Source organism: Calidris pugnax, unplaced genomic scaffold, assembly GCF_001431845.1.
Source record: "Calidris pugnax isolate Ruff unplaced genomic scaffold, ASM143184v1 scaffold4, whole genome shotgun sequence".
NCBI classification, from domain to species: domain Eukaryota; kingdom Metazoa; phylum Chordata; class Aves; order Charadriiformes; family Scolopacidae; genus Calidris; species Calidris pugnax.
Window position 1 is genome coordinate 8,729,859 of NW_015090781.1, and position 22,769 is coordinate 8,752,627.

The 22,769-nt window shown below is 40.6% G+C and overlaps 1 protein-coding gene across 12 annotated transcripts in view; it reads right to left on the reverse strand.

Annotated features, from left to right (window-relative positions):
- Positions 1–22,769, reverse strand: part of ABLIM1 (actin binding LIM protein 1) — a 197,014-nt gene that overhangs the window by 42,723 nt on the left and 131,522 nt on the right. For all 12 annotated transcript variants that reach the window (XM_014958447.1, XM_014958511.1, XM_014958495.1 and 9 more), the window contains exons 7-8: positions 5,902–5,989; positions 1,716–1,774 (exon numbers count right to left, since the gene is read on the reverse strand). In XM_014958447.1, the coding sequence (XP_014813933.1) occupies positions 1,716–1,774; positions 5,902–5,989 (147 nt within the window). The remainder of the gene's footprint in view (positions 1–1,715; positions 1,775–5,901; positions 5,990–22,769) is intronic.

Sequence of the window (22,769 nt, forward strand, 5' to 3'; positions counted from 1 at the left end):
AAGTCAATCAAAGAACAGTTCATAATTTAGTGGTGACAAGTCCAAATAGCACATAGTTTCCCCAGTTTCATTTTTTTCTGTACCTACCTGTTTGCTATTGCCTTCAATTGAGTCAGCAGAATAAAACGTGTGTCAAAGACATCAAAGTGAACGCAAACTGATAAGGAGTGGATAGAGACTGTCTGTGACTGGCAGTTGAAGGTAAAAATTCTCCACCTCTCCATCCAGTTTCAGGACAGTGCATTTCTGCATAGCTCTCATCCAGGAACAAGGCGACCTTGGATAGTTGTGCCATAACATTTCTCAGTTGTTCCCTTAATATGCATTCTTCCGCTTCATTTTCCTGTAGGAACTCACTTAGGCAAAGTCTTGCAGGTGGATGAATTCATTTACTTCATTCACTTCAATTAAAATTAGCTGAGCGGGAAGAAGACTGACACGCTTGAATGTGTGCCCAAAAAAAGGAAAATATTTGAAGAGGACTTTGGCCATTTCCATGGGGAATGGAAATAAGCCACCTGATTTATAAGGTCAGCAGGGGAAGGTTTGTAAGGGTGCAATGTAGTCAGGAGTGCTTTGATAAGACTCTTGGGTCCAAGTGAAAGGGAGGTTATTGTACCCCAACCATTCACTACAAAGCACAAGTGTTCCTGCACTACAGAGGGCCAAAACACTGTCTTACACTCAAATTGTTAAATGAGGAAGAAAATCCAGCCTGGCAGAATTTCCAATTTTCTTGTAGGAAGTCAGGACAGAACAATGTGAAATGCTGGATGGTACCTACAGCGATGTTTGGCCCTGCTAGATCCCATGCCCATCAAGGGCCAATTATACTTCTGTACTATCAGTACACACTAACATGAATTCTGATCAACAAGAATTTATCTGCACATTTCCTACAATCATAGTAAATTCTCTGCAGGGGATGTTTTACAGACCACCTGAACGTATTCCAAAGAACGTGGCTTCCTGTGAATGAGCCACACAACCCACAGGATAGCCTACGTATCTCCATAGCAGTACCTCTTAGTTTCCTTGTCTGAAAGACAGTCTGGAGTATTCATATCCAGAAAAATTATTAAAATTCAGAGGATCAACTGAGACATCAAAAAGAGTAAATTGTCCAGCAGATGAAATTCATCAGCTTAGAATTGCCCAGAATTGCATTATTGCCATCAAGGATTTGATCCAGAGAGTTTGTCTGGATATGCTGAAGTGACTCCAAGGGTAAATGCAGCTCTTCTTGGCATTCAAATTAGGATGACTTTAGGCTGAGGCTTATTTGAATGGCAAAATCAAATGAGCCCGTATTGTCTAAATGCTGCAAATAGCCACGCAGAACAGGAGATAACTATAGAACAATTATATAAATGTGCAAAAATACTAAAATATACTGTAGAATTTGCCCTGTTCACATTTTCTCCCTAAGAGTCTCTCTCACAATAATTGAGATATGAAATGAAGTGTTTTAGTGACTTTGCCATGTCTGTATGTCAGGAAATGATACTATCTTTAAGGCAGTGCACTGAGACAGGTATGTGAAGGTGATGAGCCTGAAAATCAGAGCAATACCTCTGAAGTGCCTCCACTGCTTATTCTGCCAGAGTGGTGAGAGCTATGTGAAAAAAACATGGGAACAGTCATTCCTTTAAAAAGAGCACTCAGTTATTGTGTGGGCAAAATACCTAGTGCATATTGCCATGAACTGAACTTACCCGTAGCTTATCTTCAGTCTTAGTGGATTGCTTACAGTCGGGATGCCAGACAGTGGAACCTGAGGGAGGTAAAACAACACATTTATTCAGAGTAAAACAGATGACTTCCGGTCATGACAGGTCAGTTATTAAAGAAAATCCCTTCGTTGCATCAGATGATGAATCTGTATGAACTATGCAAGAAATTCACATTCAATTCTAGCTCATGGGAAATACAAGTGAAATAAAAAATAATTCAAATCCTTGGCCCATCTACAGCAGCCTTTTCTTGAGGCTGTCAAAGCATTTTGCACACATTCTTATTTAAAACTCAGACAGCGAGTCAGCAAGCACCAGCCAGAGGAACTGAAGGACAGAGTGTTCCTCTGGGTGGGATGAAGGGTAAGAGCAAAAGAACTGGGCCGTGGTTACCTGATCAATTCTCCCCTAATGCACTGCACCACACATAAAAAGGAAGTTCTGATTATAAGTCCATTAATACTGGGAAAGTCCTACAACTTCTTTGAGCAATAGGTGTTACATTCAGTTACTGTAAAGTATCACTCAGGTCACTTCTCCCCTGCATTTATGCTGTAAAAATGGCAATATTCCTCTGCCCCCTAGGGCTAAGCAGTACCAGGAGCAAGGGGCACTTCCATCCCATTTCAATTCTCCTTTGGGATGGTGTAAACTGTGGTCGCTGCTGGCAGGTATGAGCCAAGTTGAACTGGAGCAGAAGCTAATGCTGATTTTTACCACTGACTGCAGCTGCAGTCAAACTCAAACCCCATTCCAGTCACTGCAAAGCCAAGGCAGAGCCTTGTCTGTCTGCAGGGGGGAATCTCACCCCTTCACTCTGTCCGCAAAGAAACCAAACAGAGCAAAGTCCAGGACTCCTACTGGTGCCTATTAGCTCAAGTGCAGGCAGAGGAAACCCCACCCTCAGAGCCCAGCAGAGTTGGGGTCAGGGCCCCTGGAAATTTTATTCTAAGAAGCCCTTATATGGTTCAGTACAGAAGTAAAGACCAGCAGGAATTATTTCACTTCCCAGCAGCACACAGTATCATCATCATCAGGAGACTGGGGAGAACGCTGCGATTCTGGATCAGGGGTCTGAGATGTTTGGCTTTGAGTCTCAGCTGAGGAAGAAGAAACTGCGCGTTTGGCAGGGGCAAAGGATGAGACACCAGGGAGAAGGGAACCAACAGCCTTCTCTGTAAACAAACAGCAGCCTCCGAGCCAGGACCCCACAGAGCCTGAGGGATCAGGAGAGAAGCACGCCCTGGCGTTGGCTTAGGAGCCCAGACAGATCCAGGCACTCAGGAGGGAGGGAGTTCATGTTACGAGGCTGGTGAACCAAAGCTCCTAAGGTTTAGGTTCAATTCCCAAATTCAGCTATGAGCTTCCTGTGGAACCTGGGAAAAAATGATCTTTGTTCCTCTATACTTCACTTCTTTTCTATTAAACCACCTCCACCATCAAAGAAAAAGCTGTCATTGCATTTTTGGGCAGTAATTAGCATGAAGTGGCATAATTTTAGGGTCACCCCAGGAGAAGGCTGGAGCAGCTGAAAGTGAACAAGAAATGCAAGTGGGTCTGGGTGCCATGGTAAAACTTAGCTAAGGGTTGTGAGGTTGTATTTTTTCCCCAAAATGGAAGTATGTTAAATTTAAAAACCCAAATCAGATAGAGCAGGCTGAAGAAATTACATGTAAATATTTTTCCTGACCCTGAACTCTGAGCCACCTACAAATCGTAGATATTATTCATCCAAACATGTCAGTCTATTTTGAAATGCTTGGAGCAGTGCAAACTCTCAAACTGTACTGCCACCCTTTCTCCTAACGGAAACGGTTCAGCAAATTGTGTTTATTCCCATTTCTTAACATATGTTTGTTTACTAACTTGGCAGACACCAACCAACATGTTCATTTATTCAGCTTTTCACTTTGCACGTACCATTGTTTCAACATACAGCTCTCTGAAAAGTAGTAACTCGGGCCATTATTTACACATGGACTAAGGCTGAAAGCCCGTCTGAGAATCAAGTGAAGCATCCCTCTAAATGCTGAGCAACATCCCAGCCCAGCAGCAGTCTCCTGGGGCAGTCCACACAGTAATAGATTACTAGAAAGTCAATGGGAAAGAGAAAGTTTCTGGTGCTGCTTCCTTTTCATTTTCTTACATCGAAGCAGGGCAAAGCCAGAGTGCTCCTGCTAGCATTATTCAAACCATCTTTAACATAGAAAGCCCCAAAATAAACAGTTATTTTTTCTATGTTCTCATTCCACAGGTTTCCCACAGATTTCTAATCCAAGTAGCTGCCACAAACCTGCCAGGCTCCTCTGTTATACCCCACAATACCAACAGAGAGCTTTCATGTCCTGCAGAGAGGACAATTTTCATGTATTTTATCAATAATGTGATTTTGGTTCTAGTTTTAGTATTGTGGTGTTGTGTTTTCATTTCAGAGAAATCCTTGGAATGCTGTTATTCTGCACCCCAGGGTGAGCGATTTGGATGGAGTCAGGGTACGTATTTCAGCTGACAACGTTGCACAGGGAAGGCTTTTAGGTCCCTTACACTTCCAAGCATGCTGATTTCAGCGAGGAAAGCTTTGGCAGGAGCACAGTCTGGAGCACACTCAGCAATAACATTATTTAGTCAGGAAACAGCTTGTGAACAATAAAGCAATGCAACTCAGGCTGCTCCTCCTCTGAGACAGAGTAAGCACGAAGAACATTAATCCACAACCACAGAAAGGGAGATAAAGCCAACAAGAGAATGATGGCAGAACAAGGAGCCAGGTGTCTCTCCTCTCCTTCTTTGATATCACCTGAACGTTGGCCAGGAGAAAATCTAGCCTTGTTTAAGTAGAAGCAATGCTTCCTGTCTTACTAGGATCCACAGAAATTTGCACCACAGCCTGCCCAGTCAACATGAACTCCCTGCTAGACTGGTGCAAATGGCATTGATTGCAAACAGCTGTTATTAATAACAGCAAAGGATGAACTGATGCTCACGAACTCTGCCTGTACTTTATCATATGATATGAGGAAGCTAAGAAGATTCCCAGTTCTCAGATGCTGTAAATGTTGCTTTCAAAGTAGTCTTTCCAATTTGCCATCAGAAAGCTGTATTTCCTACCCAGCCCTCTATCAGGCTCTCTTGCTCTTGCAATACAGAGCTGCTACACAACTTGAAATCCAGATCTGTACACAGATCGAATAAGATGACTAAGCTATAAGGTCAGTAAAAGCTGAGAGAGACGGACTGGTAGGGACGATAAACTACTAAATAACACAAGTTAGCTTCAAAGGAGTTCCTTAACAATATTATCTTATTTTGAAATCCCTCCAGAAGGAATCTTTCCTCGGGATTTCAAGATGGCTGTGACCACACTTCCATAATTTTTTCACTATTCTCTTAGAGTCCTTTGAGGTATATCAAGCAAGTTTTCTAACATAAGCACAATATACAAAATCCCAATATGTATTTGCCTTTTTCACTTTGATTTCTGGCTTGCCTAAATATGTGTTATACACCTTTCTACCAACATTAATTAATACTACAGCAAGTAGTAAAAGTAACCACAGCTTAATAGTTAATGTACTGCTTTCTGGGAGAGTAGGTGGAATTCAGATCAGGGATACTTTTCAGTCAAAGAAAACAGCACTTTTTAATGTGAAAAATCATGATAAAAAAAAGTGCTTGACAGTATCTGGGAGTGTGAGACTGTTAATAAGAGATGAGATGCAAATGAACATACAAGAAAGAAGTGACTATAGAAAGACATAAAAATAAAGGGCAGAGAGACATATGACCAGATAAAGGGGAAACAGGCAAGGCAAGCAAATATGATTAAGAACTGGAGGAGACAATTTGTCGGTGTACATGGGGAATGAGATTTACATGATTTAAAACAAGCCCACTGCAGTCTTTGGAGGTTTTTCCATTCTCTTTTACAGTCTGGAGTGTGGTCCAGAAGAGCAGAGAACCTGATCAGCAGAATTCAGGGACAATGCTCTAACTTTGTCTGGTATCTCATTCACCAGTCTGTGTGCTCAGCTACCTGTGGGAACACTGTAATGAAGGTAGGATGGCTACAGTCCTCCTTGCCCATGGAGAGGGTTTACAAACTCCTGAGGTCTGTGACAGACCAATTACAAAGTCTGATTTTCTTGTTTTAGAATGGAGACACCCTTACCTTGCAGGTACATTTCTTCTCCTTCTGTGAACATTTGGTTGCACCTGCTGCATCGTGCACAGCTTGGATGATAATGCTTGTCACCTGCCTGAACAAAAATGAAAAGGAAAATGAGGGATCAATGCATTGCACTGGTTTGTAAGCACTCATTGTTTGCTGACAGACCACTGCCATTTTTCTTCTAGTTCACCTGTTATGATACAACATTCCCTTCATGATGTGACAATAGCTATGAGAAACTAAGAGAGACACTAAGATCTGCCACACTGCTTCAGCTCAGAGGTCTATCTAGTCAGTATCCTGTCCCCACCAGGGACCAGCAGCGACTACTGGGGGTTAAAGGCTGTAAGGAACAAGACAATACAGAACAGCTTTTCCTCTTCACACTTTCCCATTCAAGTAATCAGTGGTTTAAAAATTTCCTGGCTGGACTCTATGTCACAATCTATTTTCCATTATTTGCCCAACACCTTTTTTCATCTCCAGCTACACTGACCAAGGCAATGAATGTCACACTGCAGTTAGATATTTGTGTAAACCTGATGCCTCCTCAGTTTGTCAAACAACAAGTATTTTCTCCCTGGCTCCATTGTTATGGATTAATTTAGACAATGAAAGACAGTTTTCAACCTGCCATTTCATTCCTTGGTCTTCTTCCTGACGCTGCTGACATGGGCATTAATACACTGAGAGCTCTCTAGAGCCACTTCTGGGACCATTAACTTAACTCACAGCTGCCTGACTTCAGAAGCTACACTAACACAGACAGCATGAGCTGATTGATGTAAGGATGCTAAATACTCTAGATCCTGTTACCCAAATCCAAATCCACTGAGCCATTCATTCTCTTAAATACACTGATATCCATAATAAACAAAGCTGATCAGATTTCAGGCCTATAAGGACAGGAAAAATCAAGGCACAGACATTAATGTGATTTCTTCTCCTTGGGAGACCAAAGCAACCAACGTCCTAACTTCCTTGCATCAGAAACTAAGCATGCAATGTCTACATCAAGATTTTTTAATGAAAAAATCCATTCATCCTAGAAAATGACCCCAAGTAATGAATTCTAAAAATCTTTAAAATAGTACCTGGCTTTCCAACCAAGTTAACCTCAAATCCTTTTTCACAAAATATTCCCTATCAACTGAGATGTTATATGCACAAAATATCTGTTTAGTCTGTAGCTGACTTGCAATCAAATCCATATCCTACTTCATTATACTCAGTGCTGTAACATTTCTAAATTGAACCTTTCCTTGAGATTGAACCATCCTTGAGATGAATAGTAACATATTTTTGGTTCACATTTGACACTGATTATACAGGCTTAATATTTAAAAGTATTTATATGAGATGACAAAGTACATGGATTAAAGTACCTGACAACTACCAGACAACCAGATCTTCCACCCAGCCCTTCTACAGCAACTCTACCTTCTACAGGTAGAGTTGCTCCATTTGATTTTAATGTTCTCATTTGTTCCTGCCTTAGTAGTGTAGTACTTGGGTTTGGTTTTAGGGAAGGTTGGGAAAGGTAACTATTCATAGAGACAGTGATGTTTGTGGATATGACTATTAATCTTTTGTTGTCACTCAAAACAATTCCTATCCAGGAATTTCAGGAATGGCCTCACACGAGGCCAGAGCAGAGCGCTGGGTGTGCTGTTAGTTTAGCATTCTTCAGTTGCAAAAAAACCTGCACTTCTCTTACTCAGATAATGCCTTTGCTGTTGATTCCTGCTCCTTACAGGGCACTATCCACCAAACAAGGAGACTAACATGATTTACTGGTTTTGCACAGCAGATTTAGACTTGTCAGGCAAAAAAAAGACTCTGGTAAAAAGGACAATGAAAGGTCACTATAAGATGTGCCTATTCAGGGAAGAAAAGCTAATTAGAGAGGAAACACAGAATTGATGCTTGACTTGCAGCAGGAAAACCAATATTGGACTGAGAAGCAAAACCACAGTCAATGCTCACTCTCTATCACTTTCATTATTGACTCTCCTCTTAGTCTCTGTCTCTCTTTATCAATTATTTAACCCCTGAAGTGTCCTGTCAGTTCCATTCAAGACTGGCATCAAGCCACAGCTGTTCTGATCTTGAATGCAGATGTGCAAACAACTACTTGTATATATATGCAGCTTAGGGCTGTGAATATTGAACAGGGTTCAAAGGTAGATCTCAAAATCAGAGAGCCCAGCACTCAACAGAAGCCTTTTCTGCACTTTCTGCTTCATGCAAACAATGTCATACATACAGAGAAACAGCTATTTTCTCTGTGTTTAGTAAAAAAACAAATCCCAACTTTTGAGCATTCCTGAGGTTCTTCAGCAGAGCGGGACCCACAGAGTGACTTGTCACAAGTGATTTCAGACATATTTGATTTAAAGATGATGGCAAATCCGATGTCCTGGGAACCGCTCCCAGTTAATGAGAAATAAAAAATTCCTAAGAAGGCTGAATCCCTGCCAGAAAGGACCTTTTCCAAACAGGAAAACAATAATTGAAACATAGATTTTAAATAATAAAACAAAGAGCCTTTTCTGGGGTCTGCCTGTCTCATTCAACTAAATAATATCTTTGTGGCATAACTGTGCAGCTGCTTAGCAGAGCTCAAATTTTCAGTAGGCAAGTGGATTTTTCTGAAATAAAATTCATAGCTTCTCAAAAGGTATTCTGAATTGGGCGGTTTTTGTTGTTTTGAGGTTTGGGTTTTTTTTGGTTTTTTTGGTTGGGTTTTTTTTCATGTTTAGGAACAAGAAAGCCATATTGCACCTATGTCTTAATCAAATGCTGGACTTCATTGTCATACTCAAAGTGTCCAATGCTTTGGGTTTTGCACAGCTACTCTGGCAGTACTACTCTTCATCCGAGTTTCCTGTTCCTTGTTTTGCAGTTAATTCACAATAACTTTGGTCAGTTAATTCTACTGATCCTAAAAGGGCCTGTATTTGTTGTTACCATCCAATAAACATTCCACTTATTTTTCTCCTCATCACAAAGCTTTTCTTGAAGATCCTTTAGAAAAGGGTGCCTGGATTCAAGTAGTTGTCTGTAAATTGCTAGAAGCAGTTTACATGTTTTTAAAAGCCAGGCTATTTATAGGAGAAACAAATCTAGAATTCATCATAACATTATGTGTAGATCTGTGGCCCCTCAGAAGACTTTTTTTTCCTGGAAAATCTTCTGGTACGATACTGTCAAGAGAATATAGTTTAAATGATGTACACGTCTTTCCAAAACAGCCAGAGAGACAGAGAGACTGATTTCAAGTTTATCAAATCCTCTGCCAAGGCTGAAAGAACTGGCCAAATTTTTGCCTAGTGTGAGCGATGATGAATGAACACCACACCCCAGATAACAGAAGTTTGCTAAGCCAAATTGCTAATACATGCTGCACTGGAGAAGTTTTGGGGAAGATTATACAGTTGTTGCAGTTGTTGCTGAACACTTCCAACCAGTTTCAGGAATTTTCTGCCTCAGTAATGTTTCTGCAACTCTGGAGTGGAAGCCTTTCTTCAGTGGGTATCCACTGGAAACCAGTCTGCATCTCACCTAACTCAAGTCTAATCTTGCCATGCCTGACTTGCTCTCATCCTCTGAGAAAACTGTTTGCTAAAGATCAATCATTTATAATGTATTAGGAAAACCTTTTGGATCTACAAGGGGATGAAATATTCACACATTTCAGACATCTGCTCTCGCCCAGCTCTCAGGTGACTAAACCCTCATTCAATATATCTGATGTGTAATCTTATGCTGCTGTGCTCTGGGCTGTAAGGTTTATATCTCAATCGTGTTGGCAATAATATGTAACATTAATTGAGTGCATATTTGCCCTGAACATTCTTCAGCCAAGGTGCAAGAAAGTCAAAGCCCCTTGCCTTCTCCCTGTGCCTCACTCTCCTTCTCAAGTTCACTTCACACCCAGAAATCCTTTACAGTTTGCTTTGCTACACAAGGCCTTCTCCACTGGCATCTTGCACCCTCTCAGCAGCAACAAATCACTTGTTTGTTCAAAATACAGCTGTGCAGCCACCAGGGTTTGATCTGTCACATTGCTTATGATCCCTTCGGAACTATTTCAGCTTTGATTGAGGTCTTCAGGACAACCCAAACCATCAAGTGCAAACTGACCCATAGCTTAGAGGACTGTCCCTAAAGTAAGTTTGAGTAAGCTGAATTATTTGCTGTGAACTGCTTGGTTTTGCTTAGCTAGAAGTGCTAAAACTAACCAAAATAATATTGAACAGTGTTACTCATATTTTGCATACAAATTCTTAAATGGAATTGAATGGATTGACAGCAATTTCTTGTCAAATGAAATATTAAACCTATGTGTTACTGTCACAGCCTATAAGTTCTCTGCTAAATCAACTGGCACTTGCATTTGCAGTAGAAGAAAGAGCATCAATTATCAATTTAGAACAATAGACAATCTCTTCTGACTTTCCTATTTATCTTCTACCCACACTGATAATCTAAAATAGGTTCTCAGATTAAATCCCTTTTGAACGCCGCAGACAGAAAAATTTAGATTAAAAATAGTAGTTGTATATACTCATTTACCAAGTACTTCCAGAGCCTTAGAACTGCAGAATTAAGGAAGAGTGGCCAAAGGTATGTGTTGTTATAAATGTAAATACATAAATGTTAAATTTGAGTAGCTTTCCATGGTTCTGCAAGTCTCACTGATTCACAGTTGATCAGTGATATATGTATTCTATCAATTTTCTATATACTACTAAATATACACACTATACACAATATATACATTTTATGCATATTGATGTACAGAAAAGTTTTAACATTATTTCAGATAGTATTAAGGTTCTATTTATTCTAATAATTTCAAGACTTACACTGGAATCAAGTCTTTAACAACAATGAGCTTCCATTTCCCAATCTAGAATGAAGGTCAAATAACATTTAATGTCCTTCATAAAACACTTTGGAGAAATACTATCAAGGAAAACCACTACAGAAATGTATTCCTCATGACCAGGCCAGAGAATAAAATCATGGAATCACCTCTCCTCTAAGGCTTACGCACGACGGTTGGAGGCTGAACAAGCAGGATTCATGGACGATGGGCTACAAAGGGGTGCTGGCTGTGTATATTCTGCAGAGGACACGTCCCAAGTAACATAAGCAAAAGTACAAGCTCTATTATGTATTATAATACCAAGGCTCGTAACGATAGTTGATAACGAGAAACCAAATTTTTCACAGATAACCTTTTCAGACTCAGTAGCTGTAAATTTTCAGCCTTTTTCGAGCACACACTTAAATGACTTCAACGTGGATATACAAATCCTCCCCAGCTGATGAAACCAGTCTGCAATGCCATTTTAAAAACCACTGTGTATTGTTTACAGAGCGCTCCCTCTAACTGGGGGTAATAACCCTGTACAATTGTCCAGAATGAGAAAGGTCACAGAACACAGCCTACACCAAGCTTAAAGAGACCTCCTGCAGTTTAAAAGCTAAACTAGAAGGAGGTATTTTTAGCACCAGTTAACACAGTTGAGCACAATGCACTGAGCTCCTGTACAAGCCCTTCTCACACTGCTGATGCTTCAACCTCTTCAAAATGCACAGCGCTCATTTGCCTTCACTTTATCCAGATGCCTTTGGGGACCTCCTGAAGCCACAGCTGCACTGATACTCATAGGTGTCAAGGAAGGCAACGGTGGGTATCGCAAGGATGATCCCAACCCAGGAGCTACAAATACAGCGGTGTGTGAGCAGATACACCCTGCCCCAGAAACCCAGCATCCAAAGCGCCTGCGCTGAGCGCACAGACAGCTTTAACCCCCTGGTAATAGTACTTCAAAAGCTAAGGACTGTACTTTCCCGAGTCTATTCCCTCTGTCCCCACTTTCCACAAGACTGACTTTTATTCTCTGAGTGCTTGTAGAGCTCTAGTCTGGTTAAATAAATGTTTTCCTCTTTGGTGAACGTAAGAGCTGAAGATTTCCTATTACTCATGCCTTCAGTTCTGTCCTTCCTTCCAGAACAACAGCGAACGAGAGCCAGAGAGAACAATAACAAGAATCCCACTAGGAGAGCTCACATGCCAGTGGGTCTGGTAGAGGAAGGACTAATTACCAACAGACATTTTCTGCTGGCCAAAGGACACAATTAAGTGCATATTTGTTGCATTACATTTGCACAGCTGCACTCACTCACTCTCCATTCAGAGATATCTTAGCAGTCACCTGACAAACAGCTATTAAACATGTAGAAAGCTTCACTTTGCTAATTCTATTTAAATACCCCCAAAACTGCTATGTAGTAGAAAGAGTATATTTAAGAGTAAAAGCCCCCCTCCTCTCTTCTTTTCCTTTTTTAAAATTTTTATGAGCAGGTTTAATGGGCCCATTTGATGGACAAACCTAATCAAATATTTAGTTCTACCGTAAGTGTGAGGAGAATGACCTGATTTCTTAACTCTCTTAAGGACTAAGGAGCAGCACAAAGAATAAACTCAGACTCATCTTTTAAACCCCTTAAGGAATGTCATGAATTGTAAAACAGGAACTGTGGCAGTAGCCTACCATTTTCCAGTGAAGTTTTATTTTAATTACTTGCAGAGGTCACAGAACCTTCAACCCTGTTTGATGTTCGGTGTAACATCAAATTCCATTGTTTCCTTCTCTGCAGGCTTCTGTGATCTCACGAGCGGCTGGAACAGCACAAACACTATGAAGACCCAAATTTGCCTCTAATAACATCCTGACCCAAACTGTCCACTCATTTTTCCCAGGCTCTTATCTGTTTAGCAAGTCACTACAAATATCTGAGCTCAGATACAAAAATAAAAGTGCAGCTCCTTTGCTTCCAAAGGACTTTGAAATCTACTGCAATTTTCTCTGCTACTACCAAAGGAAGGGAAGTGTAACACAATTTAAATATTGAAAATATTCTAGCCTGATAAATCCTTGTTTGATATGTATCTTATCTAAAGCTGTTTTTAACACTACTGTCACCGTATCTCAACAGAAACATCTCTCAGTGCAGTCTCTGTCTCTGTTCAACCCGAGCGAGGCCGGAGCAGCGGGAAGCAGAGCTCACACTGGCAGTTCCCAGGCTGAGGGGGCTGCAGACACAAGACACCCCCCACACTGGGGGGACAGTGGGAAATGGAGCGTGAGGCCGTGACTGTAAATCTGAATGACAACGTGCATGCAAGAGATGTGGAAGCCCCTCAGAGCCTTCCACCGATGGCTGGGCTGCCTTAGGTAAGCTAAAGCTGCAGCTGGCCTGCTGCTACCAACACTTTCACTGTTAAATCATGCCTGGTTTCTGATCTTTATACAAAAATACTTCCCAACACTCACTGCCAATATCATGCTAGTGTATTCCTTAACGGACAGACTATAATAAACTTTATAAGTTATTAGTTTTAATTCCATCAGCATACAATATTGTTGTATGCAGTAGTTGCTGCTAATAGCAGTGTAATTATTAGCTGCTTGGAATATATTTTTTTCTTATAACAAAGACGTGAGCAATGACTTGGGCTAAATCCCCAGTTGTGCAACTGCTCTGCTGGCACAAAGAAGCAGTCCTCGTGGCAGCTGAATATCAACTGGACTTTCTTTAGTACGATCCTTGCAGTCACTTGTGACCGCACTGCCAGCTCTGCTTTGAGCTCTTACTGTCCTGCAACATCCAACGTTGAGCAAGTTGCACAAGAGTGAAATGCGTAATTTCTAACCATGGTCTTTATGGGAGCTATTAATTCTGTCTTCACAGGGCAAATCCACCTATTGCTACACACAGAACCAAAGTTAAGCACTTACATCATCTACGCAGTTGACAGCGGGGTGTCAGTGCAGAGAAGGTAATTCCACTCCACTAAGAACTGCACCTACAGTAGCCCAAAGTGCCAGTTACAGTAACGTGGGCAGTTCAGAGGAGCAAAGCAATAGCAAACACAGCTTTACTGCCTATTGCTGGGATTTCAACATCTCTGTCAGGATCCTGGGTTACATTTATGCACAGAGAAACCTAATCCCAGTGACTGAACACGTAGCAAATCAGAAACAATCCAGAGGAAATATATGTACAAGATTTTATTAAGTTTCCTTCTAATCTAATTACAATACAAATCCGTGAATTCACTGCCTCCATTACCCTTATTTTAGGTGCATATGAGAGCAAGATCCAGCAACCGATGTTTAATTTTCTCTTAAACCATATTTATTGCACATATTATTTTTTTTAATTTTGAACTTCTCAGCAGCAAGTATTTGGCAAGGCCTGATACAAATCCCTCCTAGATGTCTCAACAAGGCTGGAACAGGTCCAGCCCATAAGTACAGGTGTGGACTTTCTATGTCCTCTGTAATCTTTAGGTTTCAAAAAGCATTAGGGAACTAAATATTCCTTTATCTTGAATGAATTTTGTCCAGCATGGATTTTTAACATGAGAAGATATTTCACAACTTTCTCAGTCAGCAGAGCTGACCTCAACCTGCTGAAATTTAGCTAGAAAAGTCAGTAACAAACCTCCTTTGTATCTTAAAAAAACCCCCAACAATTATTTTGTAAATCATTAAGTCTTGCACCTGACAGCGCGTAATAAATACTAGAACTCATCCTAATATTAAAAGGTTATTTGCAATTCCAAAAATTAGCAATTATCTATATTCTGATCATGATGTGATTGCTTTTATAGACAGACAGAAATAAAGAGTAGTTTTATGTGCATACAGATATATGTGCATATGGAATATTAAAGGAACATACATATCCCTAGATCTTAAAGTAACCATAACAGGATAAACCCAGGAATTTTTAAGACGTCCTACTGAAAATACAAACAAAAAAGTCATCATGGTCCGTACGCTTGATGTACAGAAAAATCATGAGAACTGAGATACTATAAACTAAAGAAAAAAAGAAAAAAAATATTAGAAAAAAAAGAAGATCACAAATCAGGCAAAGATCCTTGGAAAGGTGTAGATGAAAAATTATGAAAAATGACAAAGAAAAGGCAGGAGTATTCAGGAGGTGTATCTTTCTGGTCTGAATTTGAGATATTTATCCTGTTTGATACTGTTTATTGAGCAAGATTTAATGAAGTAGTGTTTTCTGTGATTTAACATTTACATATTGGGAGACTTGAATAATCTGTACTCAAGAGTCTTAAGACAACTGCATCGGGGCCATTCTCTGACAGATGGATGTGTTAGCAGGGGAGGCTCTGCTGAGCCAGATCCCTCCGAGATCACTTCCTTCTACCCACAGCATGAGGTACCTCCACTCCTGGCCAAGACAAGAATACAAACCCTTCCCTGGTAACTCTGCTGATGACTCAAAGATAAGGATTGTTTAAGCTATCTAAACCCAACACGTATGTTTTAATAGTCTAATGTAATATAAAATGTTTAGGAAAGCAGGGCCCTGTGAGATTGAGGGCCCTGTGGTGGGCAACAATAACTGAGAGACGCGGTTTGAGAACATCATTAATGTTCTCCCAGAAAATGCTCTCAGAGTACCTGAAATGGGTGGCTCTTCTGATCATGTCATGTATACAAAGGATATAAAGATACTGCAACATCACCATCATAACACAGATGAGGGGATACATTGGGTTTACAGAATAGAGTTCAATGGAGAACCACAAAACAACGTAAGCCCTAGGCTGTGATCCTGAAGGGCTCAGAGTCAAACCATTATTTCAAGAGAGGCTTCAGAGATGACCAGCTCCCAGTGGACAGGAGATTAAAAGCCAAGTAAGGAGACAATAGCAGGAAAGAGCATGAGCTTTTCAACCCCACTGAAAAAATTATGACAAAATCAAAAAGCTGGTTAGACAAATTTAACTTCAAAATCAGTTTCTAAAAATTAAGCAGCAAGAGGGAAAATTTGTGTTCTTATAATCACACTGCAAGATAATCGCCCAAATAGTAAGTTTTCATTTGGTCTCTAGGGAAAAGCTCTAGGATTTTGAAAAAAGAGTCAAGCAGTCCCCCAGACCTCAAAATCCATCCCAAAGGCCTTTACATAGAGAGAAGCTTTGACACATGCATCAGGCTGCTCTTAGTGAGCACAGGTCTGAACCAAACCAGCAGAATAATTAAAGTCAATTAAAGTACATATATTATTATTATTATTATTATACTGGAAAAATTTCCAATAGAGTTAAATCAGTTCACATGGAAAAATTTCCCGAGAGCTGTCTTGGGTAAGTAGTGAAATTCCTGGTTCAGCAGGAGCTTTGCTGCTAGGATGGAGCTCTTATTGATGTGGCTTGTGGTTCAGAGAGATCAAGTGCAACACCAGAAGAAGCTCTGGGGCTGGACGTGCTGCATCAGCACTGGGATTGCCACTGACCCAGAGAGTCCAGCACCAAGATGGGGCTCTATAGGACAGGAAAGGTTGAGAAAACGGGTCAGTGTTGCACTAGACAAAATTCATGTTAACCTGGTCAGTGGGCAAGTGCAAACCGCTTCCTATTGATGAAGCAAGTGAGAGTGTGGAAGATTCAGCAACTCACCTTGGATCAAAATTAATACTTGCAGCAGAGCCAAGCAGAGAACTCAAATTTTCTGACTCTTAACCCTGCCGGACCTCCACGTCGCACACCACTAGAACTGTAGCTGATTCTCTTGCTCATCTAACACGAAACTCTTTCTCCAGTTTTCTGTCAAAAGGCTGTTTCAGGAACTGTGCAACCTTTGGCATGTGATTTACCAAAGCCTGGTCTCCATTCTGATATCTGCCTTCAGTTCAGAGGGAGTGTCCCAAGAACAACAGAGAAATAAAAGTTGTGAAGGCCAAATGAGCGGGGAGGAGAAACTATGCATGAGGTCACACACAGTACATCCGTTGACAATAACCAGAGAACATAAAACAAAGGTAGCCTGCAAGGAACAAAGTAGACATGAAGCACTCAATTAATGCTAATTTGTACCTGGCAGACTCACAAATTGTTCTAATAGGAAAACATGTTAGGAGTGAATTAAGCAGGGAGTATTTATTCTTTTAGTGACTAGAGCCTGCTCTTGTAGCAAACTAATCCTAAAAGTCACCGTCATTCCAACTATTCTGATCCAATAATGCTTTAAAAAGTCTAAAGAATGGGGTTTATCCTTGATTTAACTAAAATGGTACCTGCTACTGGAAATCTCTTCCAGGAAAAGGTCACAACAAGGAACGGACGACAATCTGAGGAAGGGATGTATTTTCTTCAGATATTTTACTTCCCAATCACATTGCTCTTAACTCCAGAGCCACCCACGTATAATCATCAGTCTGGATTTGACTACATCCAGACATTTTGTAATTCTAGCCACAATGTTTATGTTACACTAAATTTAAAAGGGAAATATCAAAGGGCAACAAGGTAATCAGCAGACAGTTGGCACAGAAAAATAGTTGTCTGCTTTTCAAATAGAACAAGTTTGAATAAATGTCAAACCACCAACATGTACTCTGCTAAAGGCAGAACCTTTTCTTCTTAGCAGAAGTCCATTTTTTTGTCCAATTTCAAAGAATCATAGAATTGTCTAGGTTGGAAGGGACCTTTCAGATCATCGAGTCCAACCATCAACCTAACCTAACACTGACACAACCATCACTAAACCATGTCATTAAGCACCACGTCTACCCCTATTTTGAATACTTCCAAAGAGGGTGATTCAACCACTTCCCTGGGCAGCCTGTTCCAATGTTTGATAACCCTTTCGGTGTAGAAATTTTTCCTAATATCCAATCTGAACCTCCCCTGGTGCAACATGAGGCCATTTCCTCTTGTCCTATTGCTTGCTACTTGGGAGAAGAGACCACCCCTCTAAATCCTCCTTTCAGGTAGTTGTAGAGAGCAATAAGGTCTCCCCTCAGCCTCCTTTTCTCCAGGCTAAACAATACCAACGATCAGCAACAAAATAAATACCAACAAAATAAAACAAACCCTAAACAATCAACCACTCCTCATAAGACTTGTGCTCTAGACCCCTCACCAGCTTTGCTGCCCTTCTTTGGACTCGCTCCAGAATCTCAATGTCTTTCCTGTAGTTTTTTTTGTCAGTTTTCTCACTGCTGGTACATGTGATTTCCAATTACAGATGTAAAACTAGGCAAGCATACTTTTGAATCTTAGCTGACATGAAAATCCCATCACAATATGTTTGTCAGGGCCAAGACACAGAAATTTTACTCCCTACTTTTGTTTTCTTCAGCTCCGTAGTTAACGCGGGAAAACTACTCCAACAAAATAATTATGATACAACATATTAATATGGTGATGAGCAGGAAAGAGGTGATGGACAAACAGCAGAACGGGATACCTAACATCATTTGCTGCCATTCAGTTTTCAGCCGAGTACAGGGTCTCCTTGATTGTTGCCTCAACAGCAGTTGAAGGGTGCTGCTGAGATGAGTCTGCTTAAAGTTTTCCAGCCAAAATGCAACTACTTAACAGACTTAAAGGAAGAACAGATCCAGCTGTATCCATAACAAATCTCTCTCTCCAAATCCTACATGTAAAAGTCAATTTCTTAACATCCTCAAATAATTTATGATGCTCATTTCAGAGCCCTCTGCAATACAACAAACGATCCCAAGCTACTTGCACGGTTTGAATGCCTGAGTGTTTGTGTTGCTTGTGATGAAAAGGTGAATCTCTTTGTGTGCTTTTTTCCACTCCTACAAAGAAACAGGATTGTAACGAATGTCATATATGCCAGATATCTATCCAAAGAGCTATTAGATCTGTATGATCTTCTAATGTAGCATGAGCATGTAATTAAAATCTACCCATTTTGTGCTCCAGGTGGTCATTTCAAACATTTAATCACCCACAAAATACTCACGTGTATTGTATTTCTTCAACTGCAAAGCACCTGCTCAGTAAAGACAGGTGTTAATTCTGTGGACATCAAAGTCCCTACAGATTCCAGACATATCTTTCTTTTTTGTCTCTGTTTTTCTTTCCTTCCCCCACCCAGGAAAGCACCCTGACAAAGGAGATGAAAGAGAGAGGGACTGAGTCCTCCCAGAGCGAACACTGCGCACAATACCCGGATGGAGCCTGTTACACACAGGTGACAGCTACAGACCTGCCCCAACAGGCTCTTCTCCTCTCCTCAAGTTTCAAACCTGTTATTGCTGCATTCTTCCCAACAATTACTTTTTACGGGGGACAGGTCTAAGTCCTGTCCTGCTCTTCTAGAAGTCAGCAGAAAACTCTCCACTCTTAAGGACTTAAAGCGGGACTTTGAAATGAAAGATCACAACCCTGCAAAAAAATATTTCATCACTTCATCCATTTTTCATTGTCATCTCAATCCAAGAGAAACAAAAAGTAACTGGCTGAAATAATTTTGTATTTTTGTCTTGCTACAGAGTGCATTCTCACATGCCCCTAACACTGCATCCCAACTGACAGTGAGACTGCAGCACTGGAGGAAGTTTTGTTTTCAGTGTGTAAGTGCACTGGTGCTTCATTTTATCTCTGTGGGTGATGGTGGCAGGCAGCATTAGCACCATGCAGTGGTTTAGAAGATGAACAGAAGCAGCAACAGGAGCTACAAAATAAAAATAGAGTATTGTGTTTTCCCTAAAGCAGACTATTCCAAGACTGTGTTCTGCAGTGACAACCATGCAACTGAATTCTTAATACAGCTATGGAATAAAAAAAGTAAAGTCATCCAGGTAAGTTACTCTTCTAGTCTAAGACATGAAAAAGACTTGTTTTAAGTACCTTTAGTTGTTACTGGAATACATGCAATGGCTAAATGTCACAAAGGCTGCTGCTGATGGTAAGAAACTTTATACTAATATAAAAGCCTCCACTGAAATGTCATTTTAAAGTATTTTGATCAGCCTGCAGAAGTTTTTCAGTAATACTTAGTGCGAGAAACACACTAGAGAATATTTAATGAAATCAAAAAGGTAAAAGCAAAAGATGCTGTGCTAGGAAATCTAGATCATAATCAGCAACGCTGTCCTCAAGAAAGCAATTTATAAAGATAAGCCATATTTTTATAAGCATCTGCAAGATTTAAAAAATCCCTTTGTGGCAATAAGGAAGCTTTAATTGGTTATTTTTTCAAATTACTTGTTACAACTTGCTCTTCTTATTCACCATCCCTACATCCTCTTAACATTCCTCCCCTTCCTATTGATGTTCAAATTGACTGAAGGATGGTTTCCAAACCACTGCTGAGAAGTTAATGCCTTGTGATTATGCTGCCATAGCAACCCAACTTCTGTTAGGGCTCTGTCAACTTTAGATACTCTTGTGTCATCTTTATGTGTCAAGTCTTTCCCAACTACAGATAGCCCTCTTGCCAAATTCAATCTTTTGAGATGGTGAGGGCGTGGAAATCACCAAAATCCTGTTAGAAAGATTTTTACATGAAACGATTTACGTTTTCTTTAAAGTATATTTATTCTAGATTTTTGACCCTGTGCACAGTGTGATTTTCTAGGCAATTACATTTAGTATATTTTTCACCAGGGAAGGGTAGTCTAAATTTAGTTAAATCTCTGCTGCCACTCAGCTACATAGATAACCTGCCTGAACCATTTACCCATATCCTGAGTTATTATTAAACTTTTCCATTCCCCATTTTTATATAAACAAACCCCACACTAGGGAAAAAAAAAATAAAATCAGTGTTCTACATTAACTGATAAAACATGTCTCAGCAAAAAGGCAGGGAAACTAGAAACAAACTCTAACCTTTTTTCTATGCAACAAATCACCGGAAGTGATCAAAAGAGTCAACAAACTATATTAAGAAGGATAAAGAATTGTATTGTTCCTCCATACAGCAGCAATCAGTTGCAATCAGAAGCAGCCCAAGCTCTCTGCCATTCTCCTCTCTTCCTGGCAGTTTAAAACCACGGTAACTGCACTCGCTTTATCTAAACTGCAGAATTACACGCAGCCTTTTGAAAAAATCCCTCTGGTGCACAGGGACAAAAGTACAATTCCCCTATTATGATACCACTGGCAAACTATTCAGTCACATCACAAAGTCGCACACCCTTATCTCCCCCCCCGCCTCCCCAAAGAAAGCCATGACCCCTTCCAGTTCAGATCTGGTTTCACAGGAAGGGGTTTACCTTCCGACAGCGATTCTTCAGTCTAAGTCCATTCCCTCCTCAGCCCGGCAGGCAGACACCCTCCAGCCCCGTTCAGATTTGGAGCATCACCAGCAGCGACACACACGGCTGGGTTATGCTCAGAGAGAAGTGCCTGTGAGTGCAGAGAGCCCCGAGCCTCACTCCTCCTCTGCTCCCGCTCTGCGGCACACACCCACCCCAACAACCAAACCACCCTCCCTGCACATTAAACCCACTCCAGCAGGAACTCGGCCAACCCATTCTGCAGAAAGCAAAGGGGGAAGAGCACTGGCCCAGGCAGGGGCAGGACCATTCCTCATCACTCGTGTGTCACTATTTGATGTTGATACAACTCAGAGCGTTTTTATTCTGGGGAGAGGCATCTGCTGAGTACGAAATCAGCGCTCTCTTTCTCTGGAAGTTATTAAATATTAACTTTCACAGCTTCTGAAGAATTTATACATCCTCCTGGGTGTTAGTCTAGTTTTGTCAGAAACGGCTACAGTGAGATTATATTGCAGTCCAATTCAGAATAGTGCAGGCAGAGTGCTGGGGCCACTTCTCACACCAGTACCTGTATTACTTTCTCTTATTTGCAAATTTTGCATGAGATGATGCTTCAGACACACTCTATGAACACCTGATGAATTTACAGTGGACCCTGTGCACTGACCCTATCTTATCTCTCAACAGGTATTTTCCATAATCAAAAAACCCCTGTGGTCTGCAGTACACACCTGTCTAAGAGGGCGAGCAATCACAGCACGTGCTTCTGCTTTTTCTTAACATCTACCTAGGACGTTCAGGCAACATGTTCAAGTTTTCCCATTTAACAGCAATAAAATTATATACAAAGCAAGCAAATAGCAGAACTAACAAAGCATGCACTAAACTCCACAGCTGCTTCTCGTGTGCTCTGTAGCCTTTTCCCCTGCATTTTTATGGTGGTGACTGGGAGATACTGGGTGAGAGCAAAGTTTCTCCCAAGCCTGTGCGACAGCCAAAGCAGTAGACACCTAGTACTACAAAACCAGAATGTGAATACATTCCTCAGGGATGTTATTTTACCACAACTTTAACATACCACCAAAACCAAACCCACTTGGATCCACCATATCAGTAGTCTCTCTTCAACTCATCAATTTCTTAATTTATAAAAGTGTTTAAAATTTTACATCACCTCAACCTGTATTACCGGTACAGGTTGCATCATTTAAAATCTGGTAAATGACATATTTTGTCATACTTCCTGCATAACCACTATGAAAAGAGTCCTGCTAAATATTTCATTCAGCAGAAGAATATATGGTAGTCTTTCAGTTAACATTTCTGAATGGAATTGAAATAAATCTCTGTTTGTTTTAAGAGACTCTCAATCTAGAAAGCGTATGGGTGTAAGAACACAGGACCAGATGCACGAATGTACTGAAGTATCTAACTAAACTCTGTGCTGGAAGGATCTCTGCAGAGAAGGGTGATATTTTCATGTGAGCTGTGAGCCCAAATCTCCCTAAAATAAATTACTTAAATATGTAGGAGTTTCCCTGAAAGTCAATCAACTGAAGCATCTGAATACTAACTCACATAAACAAAGTTGCTTACATGGTTAAGTGCTGACCTTCTGCACATCGTTGGACAACAGAAACAGGCATTGTTTGAATAAAGCATTTACAGTTGGTATGGGAACCAGCAATGTTGTTACTGTCATTTACTTGTTATTTAATTATTTAGAACAGACCCATTCACACATAAAGAATCAGCAGAAACTTCTC